The sequence below is a fragment of the Meriones unguiculatus genome, chromosome 15 (assembly GCF_030254825.1).
Source record: "Meriones unguiculatus strain TT.TT164.6M chromosome 15, Bangor_MerUng_6.1, whole genome shotgun sequence".
NCBI lineage: Eukaryota > Metazoa > Chordata > Mammalia > Rodentia > Muridae > Meriones > Meriones unguiculatus.
Genome location: NC_083362.1, coordinates 3,687,756 through 3,702,663, shown reverse-complemented (window position 1 = coordinate 3,702,663; position 14,908 = coordinate 3,687,756). Strand labels below are relative to the sequence as shown.

Sequence of the window (14,908 nt, the reverse complement as noted above, 5' to 3'; positions counted from 1 at the left end):
TAAGCTCACAGCTTGGTGATGTTACCGAGCCTAATTAAAAAAACAAGAAAGAAAATTCCCTTTCATGATCGGCTTTCAGGGCCAGCCAGAGAAGAAAACCAAGGCAGCCTGCAGATGATGCCGGCACCAAGGGTCAGCCGGCAGTCCCCAGGGAGATGGGCAGGGGCCCTGGGACGTCCTCAGCCAGGAAGCACCTGTGACTCACAAGAGGGCTGAGCCACCTGCCAGAATTGTGCCAAGATAATACCCTCTGTGGTATTGAGGGCATTACCAGAGTCCTCGGCAGGCTTGTACCGGAAGCCACTGCTCTTCCACGTTCCTCCTTTTGATCTTAGGTGCTGAGGCAGCAGGCCAGTGGCTTCCAGGAGCATAGGCAGGCAGCTTTGAAGCTTCGACCTCCCGAGCGGCCTCACCGTTCTGGATTCCTCCTTGGGGAGAGGTTGTTGTGGCCAGCACTTCTCTGAAAACAGCCGTCGGCCTAGCTGCCCTCACGGGATGCCAGCAGCCTGTGTGGTTGGAACTGGGTGGAAATCCATCCGTCCTCCATACAGCTGGCCCAGAAGGGCTGGAACAGGTGGATTCTGCACCATAAGTGACAGACTTTCTGCCTTCCTCTCGAGGTACCCACAGCTATCAGGAAGGCCAGGTGCTGCCTTGTTACTCCGTCTGCTCTCGAACTCCCAGCAGAGGCTCTGGATGAGTCTGAACTGGGACAGAACAAACAGCCAAGTCCCGAGCCAGGCGGGACTGTGTGTGAGAAACTTCCAGGCTGTTTCTGAGAAGCAAGCGGCCTGGCCCACTGGGGCCCAGTCTGCCGTGTGTCAGGCTCCAGGCGAGTGAGACAGAGCTGAGGAGAACGCCTGCTCGCCCCTCCAAGTCTGCAGAGATTTACCTCTGAAAGTCGTGTCATTCACAGGATATTTTTAACCAAGGACCAACAAATCTGCCTTTTAGCAGCAGCCGCAGCAACAGCCTGTGCCTGCAGCGTTGAGGGCAGATGGTTGCCCGGCTGTCATTCATGTCCCTGGGCCCACCAGGAGCCCTGAGCCACACCTGCCATGTAGGAAGGCAGCCACCTTCAGTGAAGCATGCTGGAACCCTGAGAGGCCAGCACGTGGTTCAGAGAAGCCTAAACCACCATCCTGGCCACTCTGCCAACACACACAGTCAAGGGCAGGTCCCCCAGGGTCGCCCTGCGCTGACCTGTCTGCTTCACGCCTGCCCCATCACTGAGGGTTCCATTCCAGCCAGGTATGAGACTCTTACAGCCCGAACAAAAAATACCTCCCATGAGCTCACTGTTGAGCTGCGTGGTGCCCAGATGTTGGTGCTATTTTGGGAAGTTGTGGAAGTTTAGGAAGTGGAGGCAAGCTGGAGAAAGCAGGTCACCCGGGATGGGTCCTCAGGGGCATATTGTCCCTGGCTGTTTTCTGCCCCTCTGTTTCCCATTGCCCATGAGGTCGGCACCTCCTCACCGTGCCCTCCGCACCATAATGCTCTCCTCCTCTGACACTGCAAGCCAAAATAAAGCTTTGCCCCTTCAGTTGGTTAATCTGGGCACAGTGACAGAAAAGTAGCTGACGTGCTTACAGTGGGCATCCAGCAGTGGTGGCGGAAGGCTGCAGTGTGGCCCAGGCTCCCCGTCCGCGCCTAGGTCCTTAGGCCGCAGAGTTCCATCACAGAGCAGGGACCTAGGCTGGAGGGCCTCTGGCTGCTTGCCGTGCCTGACCCAGTGTGACAGCCCTGAGCTGAACGCCGCCTGTAGAAATGATAGGTGTCCAGGAAGGAAGCCAGCCGTGGGTAGAGACAGGGCTCGCCCACGATTTCTGTAGTGCAGTGTCCCCTCTTCAGCCCATGATTAGCTGCATGGTAACAGGAGGCAAGTGGCGGGCTGGACTATGAGCCCTGAAGTACACTCTGCCAAGCCGCCATGCCCACGGGGGCCTTCCCTTCTGGTGTGGACAGTTGGCAGCCAGGCCTTTACTGCTAAACCACTCATTAGGACACGTCCCATGGCTGGGGACCTGGGGAGCTATGGAGCACTTGTGTAGCAGGCACGAAGCTTGACGTTCCGTCCCCAGTGTAAACTGAGGCGGAGTGGGCAGGGGAGCAGAGGCTGGCTCCGGTCTCTCTCGCTGTTCTCTCTCAGAGATGGGGTTAGGAATATGTCTCTATTCGCCTCCACTCTTTTTTAAAAGCGTATTTGTTATTACCGTGTGTGTGTGTGTGTGTGTGTGTGTGTGTGTGGACAGCTTCCTGCCAGGGTTTTCCCCTTCTTCCTGTGTGCGCGCCCGGGATTGACCTAAGATCGGCAGGCCTGTGTGGCAGGCACCTTACTCACCGAGCCACCTTGGCAGCCCCAAGACTTTTGTTTTGTTTTGGTGATGCTGGGACTCGAACCCCCAATCTTGGGCAAGTCTTCTACCACTGGGCTTCGACATTAGCCCTTGCCACCTTATTTTCTAAGACAGGGTCTCTGAGCAAACCCAGAGCTCACAGCTTGGCTATGCAGATTGGCTGGGAGTTCTGGGGTTGTGCCCGTCTGCCCTATGTACCCCCAGCTCTGGACCGGGCTGCAGAGCCTCACACCTGCCTCCCGCATGTGTCCCGGGGAACTGGTACTGTCCTCAGCCGCTGAGCCAGCTCTGCACCTCTCTTGTGGACCTTTCTAAGGGCTCAGCACTTGCCTTCCACAGCTCCGACTCTCCCTCCTCCACAGAACTCTTCCCTGCCTTGGAAAGTATTGTTCCAGGGTACCTGTGTGGAGAACAGGGGGCAATTTGTGGAGTGAGTTCTCTCCTTCCGCCTCTCGGTGGGTTCTAAGGCTCAAACTCAGGTCCTCCAGCGACTTGGCAAGCCCTCTTGCTCTTCCCTCCGCTCGCACTTCTGCCAGGACCATCTTGGTAAGCATGGCATGCTGACTGGAGCTTCTTGAGCTTCACGTACAAAGCACCAAGCAGGTGTTGTGTGGTCTTCTGGCTGGACTCAGAACTGCAATTCTCAAGAAACCGTGCTCCAAGGGTTCTTGAGAACCAAGGCCATGACTGACAGGGAGTCTTGTGTCTGCGAGGGCCTGCCCTGCCTGCCCAAGAGAGCCTGTTGCCTGTCATTCAAGAAGAGAAGACACAGCTCTCACTGCCAAGACTTCCTGTTGTATCATCATTGCAAGAGATTCACCCTGCCCCTCCCAGCTCCACTTCAGCTCACCCCGTTCCCAGGCACGCCCAGCTCTCTCCTGTCAGTGTAGTTTACGGTCATTGAGTTTTATTTTGTCTACCTTCTTCTTAATTTGAGATCCGTTCATATTGCCTTGCAAATCAAAAATGTATTCCTTTTAAATGCTAAATAGCAGTCCATTGAATGGGCATACCACAAGTTGCCCATCCATGCACCTGCTGGTGGACCGTGAGGGCCTGTTGCAAATACAGTTTTCAGCCAGCGTTCATTCGCATGCGTGTCTTGGTGTTGACACACATCGCCTCTTCACCAATAGATGCATGTATGTAGGTGTGGAAGCAGGAACGCTTCCTCTTCATGGTGCCTGGCCGAGTCCACGGCAGACATCGTTACAGTCCCTCGGTTTGTGGGTGTTGTGGTCGCTCCACATTTTCACTGGTCTTCACCGTTTCCACCCTTCTGGTGGAGGGCTTGAGCTCGTGTTTCCCGCCGAGCGGTGGGGTGGCACTTCTGCCGACGGTGTCAGCCATTTGACTATGCGTCTCTTCAAATCTATGCTTGCTTTTTCAATTATTTATTAGGGGAGACATCATGCCAGGGCCTGTGTAGGGAACGGGGGCAGCTTTGTGGAGTGAGTTCTCCTTCCGTCGATGGGTTCCAAGAACCAAACTCAGGTCCTCAGGCTGCATGGCAAGTTCTTACCCACCAGGCCATCTTGCTATCCCCTCGGCTCATTTTTTTTTCTTTTTTTCCTTTTTCATTTTTTCTTGTTGCTGGATTTCAGAGTCTTTGTATAGCTGGGTACCCAATGTTTATCAACCACAAACTATGATATGTTCTCCTTGTTAGGAAAAGTGTCAGCCTAGGACCCCTAAGACCAAGTTCTCAGCACCAAGGAGATTGCTTTGCCCCAGAGGCACAGAGGGCAGGGAATAAGAGACAAAGGCAGGAGATAGAGGATGAGGGAGAAGGGAAGGGAGCCGGGATGTTTGTCCTAGTAGACAAAGGGGTGCCTCAGGATAGAGAGGGGATGGGTGTGGCCCAGAGGCAACTAGTCCTTTATAAAGGTAAAGGGGGAAACCTCGTGTTCGGGTGAGGTATTAAATTTTAATTGGGCATGTAAATTAGGTGAGCCAAAGGGGGCTTTTGATTGCTGAACTCCAGTGCTTTGATAGCTGGACCTTGGTAGTCAGCCTCAGAAGGAAGAAGTGGCCAGTGAGGGACCAGACCTTAGGGACTCGCTTGAGGACTGGATTCTGACAGGTTTCAGCAAGGCAGAAGGAAGGGAGAGAAGGGCAGGGCCTGCCAGAGCCGTGTTCGCCATGCACTCAAGCTGGCCAGGGTCCCTTCAGCACTTGCCTTTTCATGCTCTGAAAGCATTTGGGGAAGAGCAGCAGTTCTAACTTAAGATGGCGCCTCAGTCTGTGGAGTGTGCACGGTGTCAGCGAATCTTAAGGATTTTTCTCTGTGCTCTCCTTCTAGCAATTCTGTGTGCATTTTACATGTCTGGTCCGTTGGGGTTGAGTTGTATATCCCATACTCGACAGGTTTTGACGTGAAGGTTGGGGGGGTGTGGCTCCGAAGGCAGAGTGCTTACCTAGCATGCACAGAGCCCTGGGTTCCATCCCAGCACCACGTAAACCAGCCGGCTGGTGCGTGTCTGGAATCCCAGCACTGGCTTAGGCAGGAGGGTTAGGGGTTCAAGGCCCTCCTTGGCTGCGTAGGGAGTTTAAGGCCAGCCCCGGCTTCATGAGACCCTGTCTCTAAAAGAAAAGAAGTTTGTGTGTGTGCCGTGTACCTGCACATCTCCGGTACAGTGGCATTGCTCAGGAAACAGAGGGAGCGCTGTACCGTGAACCTCAGAGTCAGCCTCGGAGAGCCCCCAGCCTGCCCTGTGTGACTGTTGCTGTCAAGACCACGTCTTCCTCCCTCCCCTGTGGTTCAGCCAGTGTTTGCTCCAGCCTTGCTCTTTCAGACCGTGTGGAACCCCAGGGTTTGTGGGCCTCCTTCACATCTGCAGAAGCTGTTCTGGCTGACTGGGCCTGCGCCAGCTATGCCGCCGGCCTGGGGACGGCGCAGCTTAGCAACGCACCTCCCAGGCAGAGGGCTCCTGCGAGCCCGTCTTCTCATCTTCCTCCAGAAGCTGTTTACACCCTTCCTCAATCTTTCCCTAGGTGTTTCATGTCTCAGTGTCGTTATAAAAAAGTATTGGTTTACACTTTTCATTTCTGTTTGTTGCTAGCATAGAGGTGGTGAGCGGGCATCTCCATCTTCTCTCTCATCTGAGAGAAGCATTCAGTCCTGACCCTTAGCAATGGCTCCACCATGCACTCACAGCCACCCTTGTCAGATATCTCTGCCAAGATATTTGGTTTTGTTTATGAAAATGCATGCTGGGAAAGTGGGTGGGTGATTAAGAACACTTACTGTACAGCTAGGGACCTGAGTTTGAGCCCCACAGCACGGCCCACATAAAAAAGCCAGGCATAATGGCACATGCTTGTCACCCCAGCACTGGGGAGACAGACAAGGGCAGATCTTGGGCTTTCTGGCCAACTGAGTTCCAGGCTCGTGAGAGACCCTGTCTCAATGACAGACACACACATGAGATATATATGTTGCTTGTTCAATGTGTGTGTGTGTGTGTGTGCTTTGAGATGAGTGTATTGTTTCTCTTTCACAGCTAATAGTTGAGTTACCGTGAGAGGCCTGGCCAGGTCATTGTCTGGAGTGGACAGTGCCTTCTGCAGGCTCTGGATGCTTGGTCCCAGCAGGTTACTCCTGTGGGAGTCTGGAAGCTTCAGGAGTTGGGGGTGCTAGAGAAAGCAGCTCACTCACTGGGCATGTGTCCTGGTGGACCCCAGTACCCCACTTCTCACTTTCCAGCTGAAGTGAGGCACTCCAGGTTGCCAGGCCTCTCCATGATTGACTGAGACACTGTGAGGAAAATCAGTCATCTTTCAGTGTTTTTCACAGCTATGCAAGTGTGACTGATGTGGAGGGGGAGGGGCCAGGGAGATGGCTCAGCCGGGAAAGCACTTCCCTTACTAGCATGAAGCTCTGAGTTTGACCCCAGAACCTACATTTTTAAAAGCCACACGTTGGGGTTTGGGTTTCTAATTCTTGTGCTGGGTTGATGGAGACAGGAAGATCCCTGAGGCTCATGCTAGCCAGACTGCCCTAATCAGTGGACACCAGGCCAGGGAGAGACTCTGTGTCAAACAGTAACGTCCCAGTGTCACTGCACTGACACCCAAGGTTGACCTCTGACCTCCACATGCATGAGCATTTGTGTGCAAGGACAGCTTCACAAGTGACACACACAGTTGTGAGGTAGAGTGTGCATTGCGCTGTGGGACCTGGGCTGTAGCCATGCCCTTTGGGACTTTGTCACCCGAGGGTCCTTGTTTTGTAGTTTTTGCCTTTCTTCATGATGTCTTCAGATGTTCATCTCATAGCAGAGCTGGGTATGGGCAAAACAGTTTTCCTAAAGTAGTCTGTATGAGTGGCTAGAGGTGTGGCTAGGTGTCAGAGTGACTGCCCAGAATCCTCCCGTGACTCAGGACAAGAGTCTGTTATGTGTGAGGCCCTGGGCTCCATCCCCAGAATTGCAAAATGAGCAAATGGACGGGTGGGTGGGAGGGTGGGAGGGTGGATGGATGGCTGGGTGGACAGACAGACTGATGGACAAGTGGATGGATGGATGGATGGATGGATGGATGGATGGATGGATAGATGGATGGATGGATTGATGGATGGGTGGATAGATAGATGGATGGATGGATGATGGGTGGGTGGGTGGGTGGGTGGATGATGGATGGGTGGATAGATAGATGGATGGATGGATGATGGATGGGTGGGTGGGTGGGTGGATGATGGATGGGTGGATGGATGGATGGATGGATGGGTGAGTGGATAGATGGGTGGGTGGGTGGGTAGGTGGGTGGGTGGATGGATGGATGGATGGATGGGTGGGTGGGTGGGTGAGTGGATAGATGGGTGGGTGGGTGGGTGGATGGATGGATGGGTGGGTGGGTGGGTGGGTGGTCTATAGTATGACTCAGCTTGAGAGTCAGTCTTATAGGCCTATGTGTCTGAAGATCCCTCAAGGTTGTTACCCCACTGTGTGTCTTGTTCTGCGTCGCTGGTCTGCAATCTGTTGCCCTACTGTCTCCTTGCTGTCATTGTTCTCAGGGAGGAATCTGCTGTCATCCTTATCTTTATTCCTCGGTAGAGAATGCATTTCTTTTTCTGCCGGCTGCTTCCAGATTTTTGTCTCTTCCTGGAGCTCAGCAAGTTGATGGTTTGTTTTGATGCTGTTTCCTTCTTGCTCTGTTTGGAGTTTATTAGGCTTCTCGGGTCACTTGATTTAGACTTGTCCTTACATTGCACAAATGTGGGCGTTATTTCCTCAAGCATCTTTCTGTCCCCATGCCGGTTACAGGTCACCCATTCTGAAGGCCAGGGATCTGAGCAGGGCACCGCTCAAGGTTTCCCATGGCCGCAGTCACCAGGGGTTTCTGGGGAGGGATGGGTGCTGTCACCAGGAATGCTTCCTCGGCAGCTGGACCATGCTGTCCAGGCCATGCTGTCATCTCCCTGTTGCACTGCAGCGCATGTGGTGCTGCTCACTTCTGGGAGCAGAGGGAGCGAGCCCAGCAACCCCCACCAGAGCTGAGTGACACAGAAACATGCCAGCCTTCGTGCCATGCACATGGTCTGAAGCAGGTGCCGCTGAAGGCAGGGACTAACACGGCTGTGTTGTGGGAGCTGTGTCACAGGCGCCAGTGCACCCTGACCTCTCTCCTGAGACTCTAGGTATAAGTGGAGTCCTGGCATGTGACCTGGCTGCCTGTGGATGGATGATTTCTCCTTTACTGTTTAGAGTCTCCCCCACCCCCACCCCATGGCATCTTTGGGGTCACTCATCCTTTCAGGGCGGCATCTGGCCTGAGTGGCCCCGCCCACTGCTTATCATGTCTCATGGTGCCTAGCTCAACTTGGGGTAGGCGGGGCTCCTTCTTGTGCCTTTCTGACTGAGCTTGGCCACATGGGGTGGGTGATGATGAGTTACTGTTACCTGTCAGGACTGTCCAGTGGTCCTCATTTCCCTCCGAGCCACGCGTTCCTGAGTCTGCCTGTGGCCGGCTGACCGTAGTGGGCGCCCAGCGCGCTGACTCTCCCTTTGCTGGCTCCCAGATTTTCCCAGGTTACGGTAACTGTTTCTGACTTTGCAGTCCAGCTGCCCGGTAGCCGTGTGACCCTCAGGGACACTGGTTTAAGATTCGTGAGATGGGCTCCAACAGCAGGACTCCTTCCAACCCACCACTGACCTCAGACCCTTTCAGTGTCTCCTGAGTCCCCCGAGCTGCTCCGGGCCGGGAGAAACTGCCCTCTGAGCTATGAGTGCCGGCTGGGTTCCCCCGGGGCCTTTGGTTTGGCATGGCCTGGCAGCTGCTCACACCAGGTGCCCGCCATTCTCCTGCAGAGGCGCGCACTCCCGAGTGATCCCCTCCTCTCCTCCACCTGCCTCTGCTGCAACCTCAGGCTGGTCCCTGTCCCCTTAGGTCCAGTGGCTTGAAAACTTGACTTCATAGTTTGGATTTGGTGGCATTTTTTCACGGTTGTGTGTTTGTATGTTTGCATGGGTGTGTGCACACATGGGGGATTGAGGAGCGCGCTTGTGTGTGTGGTAAGGAGCGTCTTCCTCAGTGCTCTCGCCTCTGTTTTTGCTTTTTCACTAATGGGTTGGGGCACATGCACAGCATTCGTTGGGGCCAGAGGATTCGGGTCTCTGCCTCACTCTGTGCGTTGTAAAGATGAGACTTGGGTCATCGGGTTTGTGGCAGGCACCTTTACCTGCCAAGCCTGGCCCGCCCCCACCCTCAGCTAGGCCAGCTGGACCATAGTCTCCAGGAATCTGCCTGTCTCCGCCTCCCCTAGTGTCCGGGTTGGAAGTGCACTGCCGTGCCTGGATTGAGGAGCATTCTAGAGATCTGAACCTAGGTCCTTGCGTGTTCCACGGCTTTCCCTGCTGAGCCTCTCCCGGCTCCTTGTCTCATTTGGACTCATTCAGGTAGTAAGTGCCTCTATTCCTGTGACATTGCGTTGACTGGGAGCTTTGCTCATGGGTTGGATCCTCTGAGCTGCCAACACCCCACCCAACAAAGGGCCAAAGGCACCAATCCCTGTGTCAGGTGAGGGCACTAGCTCAGAGAAGGAAAACAATGCCTACGCCCTGGTCACGGAGCAATAGAAATGCTAACTGGGGTTCTAGCTCGGCACATGACATCACACTAAGCATGGTGGCTCCAGGAAGTCACTCCTAGAGACCCAGTGCCCTGGAGGTGGGAGACTGGCCAGTAAGGAAAGCCGCCTACTGTGCCATCTTCCAGGCCCCAAGAGTGACTTCCCTGGCCTTTCCCCTTCCCCGGGCACAGGTGGAATTGCATGCCCTCCTGTGTGCTACCATTTTCCTCCCAGCCCCAGTTTTCCAACACGTCCTGGGCCCCTGCAGTCACCAAGCCCACAGGGGACCTATGAAGGGCCAGGTCCCACTTGTCTGCCCTGCTGGGTAAGACCCCCGAAAGGAGGCACACGCTCTGTCCCTGCCCTTTGCCCTCCGTTCCCTCCTGAAGCCTCGGGAGCAGCTGTGGAACTCTGAAACAGAGCTCCCGGCTGGGGGAGTGCTCACAAATAGAAAGCAGCTAATAATAATAATTGTGGGTTTGAGACTCATCAGGGGCTGCAGGGCCCAGCCTCCCCTCCCCCCAGCTCCAGAGGGAAAGGTCACCCCTAGCAGGAATGGTACACTCCTCTCTCGCTCTGTCATTGGCAACACTGGGCATTTTCCTCGGCACGGTTCAGCAGGGTCACCAGGCAGGCATTTGCCACACAGGCACAGCATGCATTGTCAGCTCTGCCCTCGCACTGGCCCAGTGTGGCCAGTTTCCCCTCGGCTCTGACAACGGGAAGAAGGTGGAAGCCAGGTCATGCCAGAGCACACTGGCACAACTCCTCCCGGGAGCCAGCGGCCCCTGGTTAGACAAGAGGAGAAGAGAGTTGGGGACGTGGGGGCCACACACAAGATGGGTGTCAGGAAGAGGGATCCCTGGGCTGAGCTTCCTGAAGTAGTTTTCTGTCTCCACCACTCAGATAGCACAGAGTTGTGAGGGCTGCACGTAGCAAACTCGGACAGTGCGAGGCAGGGTGGGGATGGCAGCCAGCATAGTGTCAGCTGAGTAGAGGGGACAGACCCCGCTCTAGATGCTGAGGAGGGACGCTCCGGAGGGCAGCATGTTCCCTGGGCCTGAGAAGGTAGGGCCTCACTCCACACTGGCTCGTGGACCGTCCTTAGCATCCCTCTGGCCGAGAGCCCAGCCACCGATATCCCAGTCTGGATCTCCTTGGCTTCACACATGGACAAGTCACGGCCCCTGCCCAAAGCCCTTCAGTACTGCAAGCCTCAGGGCCAGACCCCTTGCTGAGCTAGAGGCAGAGGTCAAAGGGTAGAGGCTGTCAGCAATGGGCATCTTCATCGCTGTGGGCTGGGCCCTCCGTGCTGCTGGCCCATCCCCATCACAGAGGCAGAGGGGGCCGGCGACAGCACACGCACGTAGCCCATAAATATTTCTAACCACAGCCAGCACGTCTGACTGGGCAATTTGCTTTTTAAAAAATTGCGCTCTAATTTTAAGTGAACAGCCCCTAATTATGGTGATTTGCAGGCACCTGGGGACCGGGTGGCATTTGAACAGAGCAGAGCAGCGCAGGGACTGATTGGCGGGGTGTCACTCAACCTGCACATGCTGATAAGCCAGGGCCACTTCCCTGGGTGGGTCTGCATCAAGACATGAGCCTACCAGCGCCAAGGGGAGCAGGGCAACTGGGGGAACCAAGTTGAGAGAGTGGGCAGAGGGGCTGTGGAAGGGCCTGCTTGGTCCATGCCCAACTTGTGGTCCAAGTCTCAGACTTGGTTTTGTTTGAGCCTTGCAAAGATGTTTCCTGCCCTCTCTCCATCCCCAGAGAAACCTGCCAGGACTTGTACTGGCCACACAGAGGCTCCATGAGCCAATGGGGCTGGAGTGGGTTTCATGTGGCCTCTTTATCAAGAACAAGAGAGTGGTGCTGGCAGCTGAGATAGGTCTCTTTCAAATAAAGAATAGGTGTGTTGGCTTCTTGGGGCACAGGGGCAGGAGGACCACGGTTCAAGGCCAGCCTGGGTAATTTACTGAGACCTTGTCTCAAATGAAACAAGAGGACTAGGCTATGGCTCAGTGGTAGAGCCCCTGCCTAGAATCCCCCAGTGAAGGGCTGGGGTGTGGCTCAGTGGTAGAGCCCCTGCCTAGAATCCCCCAGTGAGGGGCTGGGGTGTGGCTCAGTGGTAGAGCCCCTGCCTAGAATCCCCTAGTGAGGGGCTGGGGTGTGGCTCAGTGGTAGAGCACCTGCCTAGAATACCCCAGTGAGGGGCTGGGTGTGGCTCAGTGGTAGAGCACCTGCCTAGAATTCCCTAGTGAGGGGCTGGGGTGTGGCTTGGTGATAGAGTGCTTGCCTAACCTGTGTGAGGCCTTAGGTTCCATCCCTAGAACCACATTTACATACACACACACAGACAAACACACACACCTGGGGAGGGGAGGGGAGACCCTGACACCCAGAAGATCCTGCTGAGGGTCTGGGGCAGGAAAGAACCCTAGAGGTTCTCCTTCCACCCTGTTCCTACCCCCACCCAGCCAGCTCCACATGCTCCTTCCCACAGCTGCCTCAGAGTCAGCCCCTCTGACATTTCAGGAAAAACATTGCGAGTCGGGAGCAGAAGGGAGAAATGAAAGGATTTTCTCGAGAAAAGGTCAGAGTGGTTTCTCTTATTTTTGTTTAAAGATGGTTTGTGTTGAACTATGACAAGGCTAAATGTATAAGGGCCATGGGAACAGGCTGGGGGTCGGCCCACGCGAGAAACAGAAGGAAAACCCAGGTAACGAGCAATACAGGAATCAGCTTGGAGAAACAGTGAGACAGAGCCTCACATGCCCTGATGCCCCACGAGGGCTGGGGGTGGAGTGCGGTGTGGGGGATGCAGCAGCTGCAGCCTCCCCGGTTCCCCTCATGCTCATGCTGGGCAGTCAGTGGCGGCCCTGTGGGAGCAGCCTGGCCACCTGTGCGGCTCCTGGGAGCGGGCCCCTGCAGAGCCGCTGGCAGGAGGGGCCTTTCAAAACAGCCCTGCGCGGCTGCAGCTCGGCCACGCGTTTGGGTTCTCACTAGCACATCCACTGTGCGTTCGTTGGCACAGGCTAACCCACAGAGACACACTGTCACCAAAGCAGGCACTCCCTACCTCTCTCACCCTGATGCACACCAGCCAGCCTCCTGCCTCTGCCGTGGCGCTTCTATAGATGCCTCATGTAAACATCATATAAACAGACTCCTGTGTTCAGGTGACCCTGAGCTGTCACACCTCATGCTGTCCCTTTCCATGGTTAACTTTATATATGTAGCTAAGCTGCACGCGCGGATGCCATTTCCAATCATGTCACTTGGTATACGTGTGTGTGTTGAGCTGTCCTGGGTGAACATTGGTCACATGGTCCAGGCCGAGGATTGCTAGGCTTTTCCACAGTAGCTGGGCTTCCTGCTGCCGGTGCACAGGCGTTCTGATTCCTCATCCTCTCCGATGGTGGTTGCCTTTCTTAGGATGGCTGTCCCAATGGCCCGACTTCCGTCCCCCTGGGCACCCCCTAAGCTCGTCTGCTTTATCAGACCCTATGATTCTTCCTTGGAGAACCATCCAGTCTGACCTGTGCCCAGCTCCTAATTGGGCCTCTGTCTGTGGCTGAGTGGGGAGGACTCTGGGTTTGCTGGGTTTATCCACACCTGAGGTTTGGGAGTGATCCCGTGTGCATTGTGGCGCTTCTTTTTCTTTCTCTTCTTCTTCCTCCTCCTCCTCTTCTTCTTTTCTTTTTGGTTTTTCAAGACAGGGTTTCTCTGTGTAACAGAGCCCCAGCTGTCCTGAACTCACTTTGTAGATCAGGCTGGCCTCGAACTCACTAAGATCCACCTGCCTCTGCCTCTCGAGTGCTGGGATTAAAGGCGTGTGTCACTTAGTGCCTGGCCTTCAAGCTGGACCTCTTCTCCCCTACCCAGGCAGCCCTTCTACATCTTGGCCACTACAGCATGCTGAACCCGTGGCTTAGGAGCCCCCAGGATGTGTGAGAGCTGGGAAAGTTGGGAGGATAGGAAGGCCCAGTGCCTCTGTCTGCTTCTCCCAGCCCAGCCTGCATGGTGACAGGGCAGCTTGCCCAGACAGCCAGATACCCTAGGCAGGCCCAGGGAAACAGCTGTGCTCCCCCGCAGCTGTGTCTCCAAACTGCACCCCCACCTCCCCGTCACAGCAGTCGGAAAGCCACTGCGTCCTCCCTTCGCTCACAAGTGACAACAGGACAGGAGCCACTCTGGGCTCCAGAGTCCACCATGCCAGGGCCAAACCTCCACCAGCGACACCCAGCATCCTGGCTTCGCAGTCTGGAAGGCGCTCTGAGCTTGCTTCACCTCCCTGGGTCAGGCAGGTGAGAGCTGGAGAGCCTGTGTTGAGAATGCAGGTCCCCAGGAATCCACGATGGTGGTAGTTGGGATAGCCTTGGGGCAGGGCTGTCCGCCTGTCCTGAACCTCTGCTGATGACCTTGACCTTTGGACAGTGGGCAGAAGCAAGCCAGTGCCCCTGTAGCCGGGCTGCACTCCTGGTGGCAGGCAGCACAGCGTTCCCTGCCCCTCCCCCCCACCGGGGAGCATGTGAGGACAGGGGCGGGCACCTGCCCAGCAGCCACGCTGACGCCCTCTCTCTCTCCCTCTCCTGCAGGCCACAGGACCCTCGGGCTCCAAGATGCAGCTGCTGGAGACGGAGTTCTCTCGGTCAGTGCCCGAGCTCGTTGAGCTGCACCTGCTACAGCAGGACAGCATCCCCGCCTTCCTCAGCGCGCTCACCATGGAGCTCTTCAGCCGGCAGACCACCATGTAGCCCCTCCCGAGAGCAGCTCACGCTGTAGCCGCTGGACCTCGGCCTAGCCTCAACCCACAGCCTCTCAGACTGCTGCCCCGACCGTGGCCTAGCCCTCCGCCTCCCACAGAATCACCCCACCCATCCTTTCACAAACACTAGCCGTGGCCTCTGCTCAAGCAGCCGCTGAGTCCTTGACCCTTGGCCAGCAGAAGCAGCTGCAGGATGACCAAGCCAGATCACACCCCACCACTCTCTCTGGACCTGAGCACTGGGACTCCTCCCCCAGCCCTGTTCTAGGGTCCTTTTCCTACACTTCCCACAGTGCCCCATGCCACCCCCCGTCCCACGTGCTTGGACGCTTGTGTCACTTTGACGCCCAGGCTGTGGCCCGAATCCACAGCCTCAGCCTAATGAAATAAATTGTTACCTTTATCGCATGTCCCCTGACTGTGTCCAAGGCGCCACGCCACCTCGCTGCCCAGGCCTCACCACACCATCCGCAGTGCTCTGCTGGGCACCAGGCTGGCCTGTTCAGACGTGCAGAGGTAGATGGGTCGGGAAAACGCTCGTGTGCTGGCGCTCCGGGCGGGGTGTCTCCTCCCCGCCTCAGTCTCTCCACCTGCCTCTCCCTGCCCAAGGCCTCTAAGTCCAGAGGGTAACCCTGCCTTGCCAGCTCCCTCTGCAAGGGCCCAGCCATCTGCTCAGGTTTTCTTGGGCAGAGGTGGAGAGGGGAGGGT

The 14,908-nt window shown here is 55.9% G+C and overlaps 1 protein-coding gene across 6 annotated transcripts in view; it reads left to right on the top strand.

Moving 5' to 3' along the window:
• Positions 1-14,603, top strand: part of Mad1l1 (mitotic arrest deficient 1 like 1) — a 296,488-nt gene extending 281,885 nt beyond the window's left edge. For all 6 annotated transcript variants that reach the window (XM_060368003.1, XM_060368004.1, XM_060368005.1 and 3 more), the window contains one exon: positions 14,031-14,603. In XM_060368003.1, the coding sequence (XP_060223986.1) occupies positions 14,031-14,189 (159 nt within the window). In that variant the 3' untranslated portion in view covers positions 14,190-14,603. The remainder of the gene's footprint in view (positions 1-14,030) is intronic.
• The last annotated feature ends 305 nt before the right edge of the window (positions 14,604-14,908 follow it).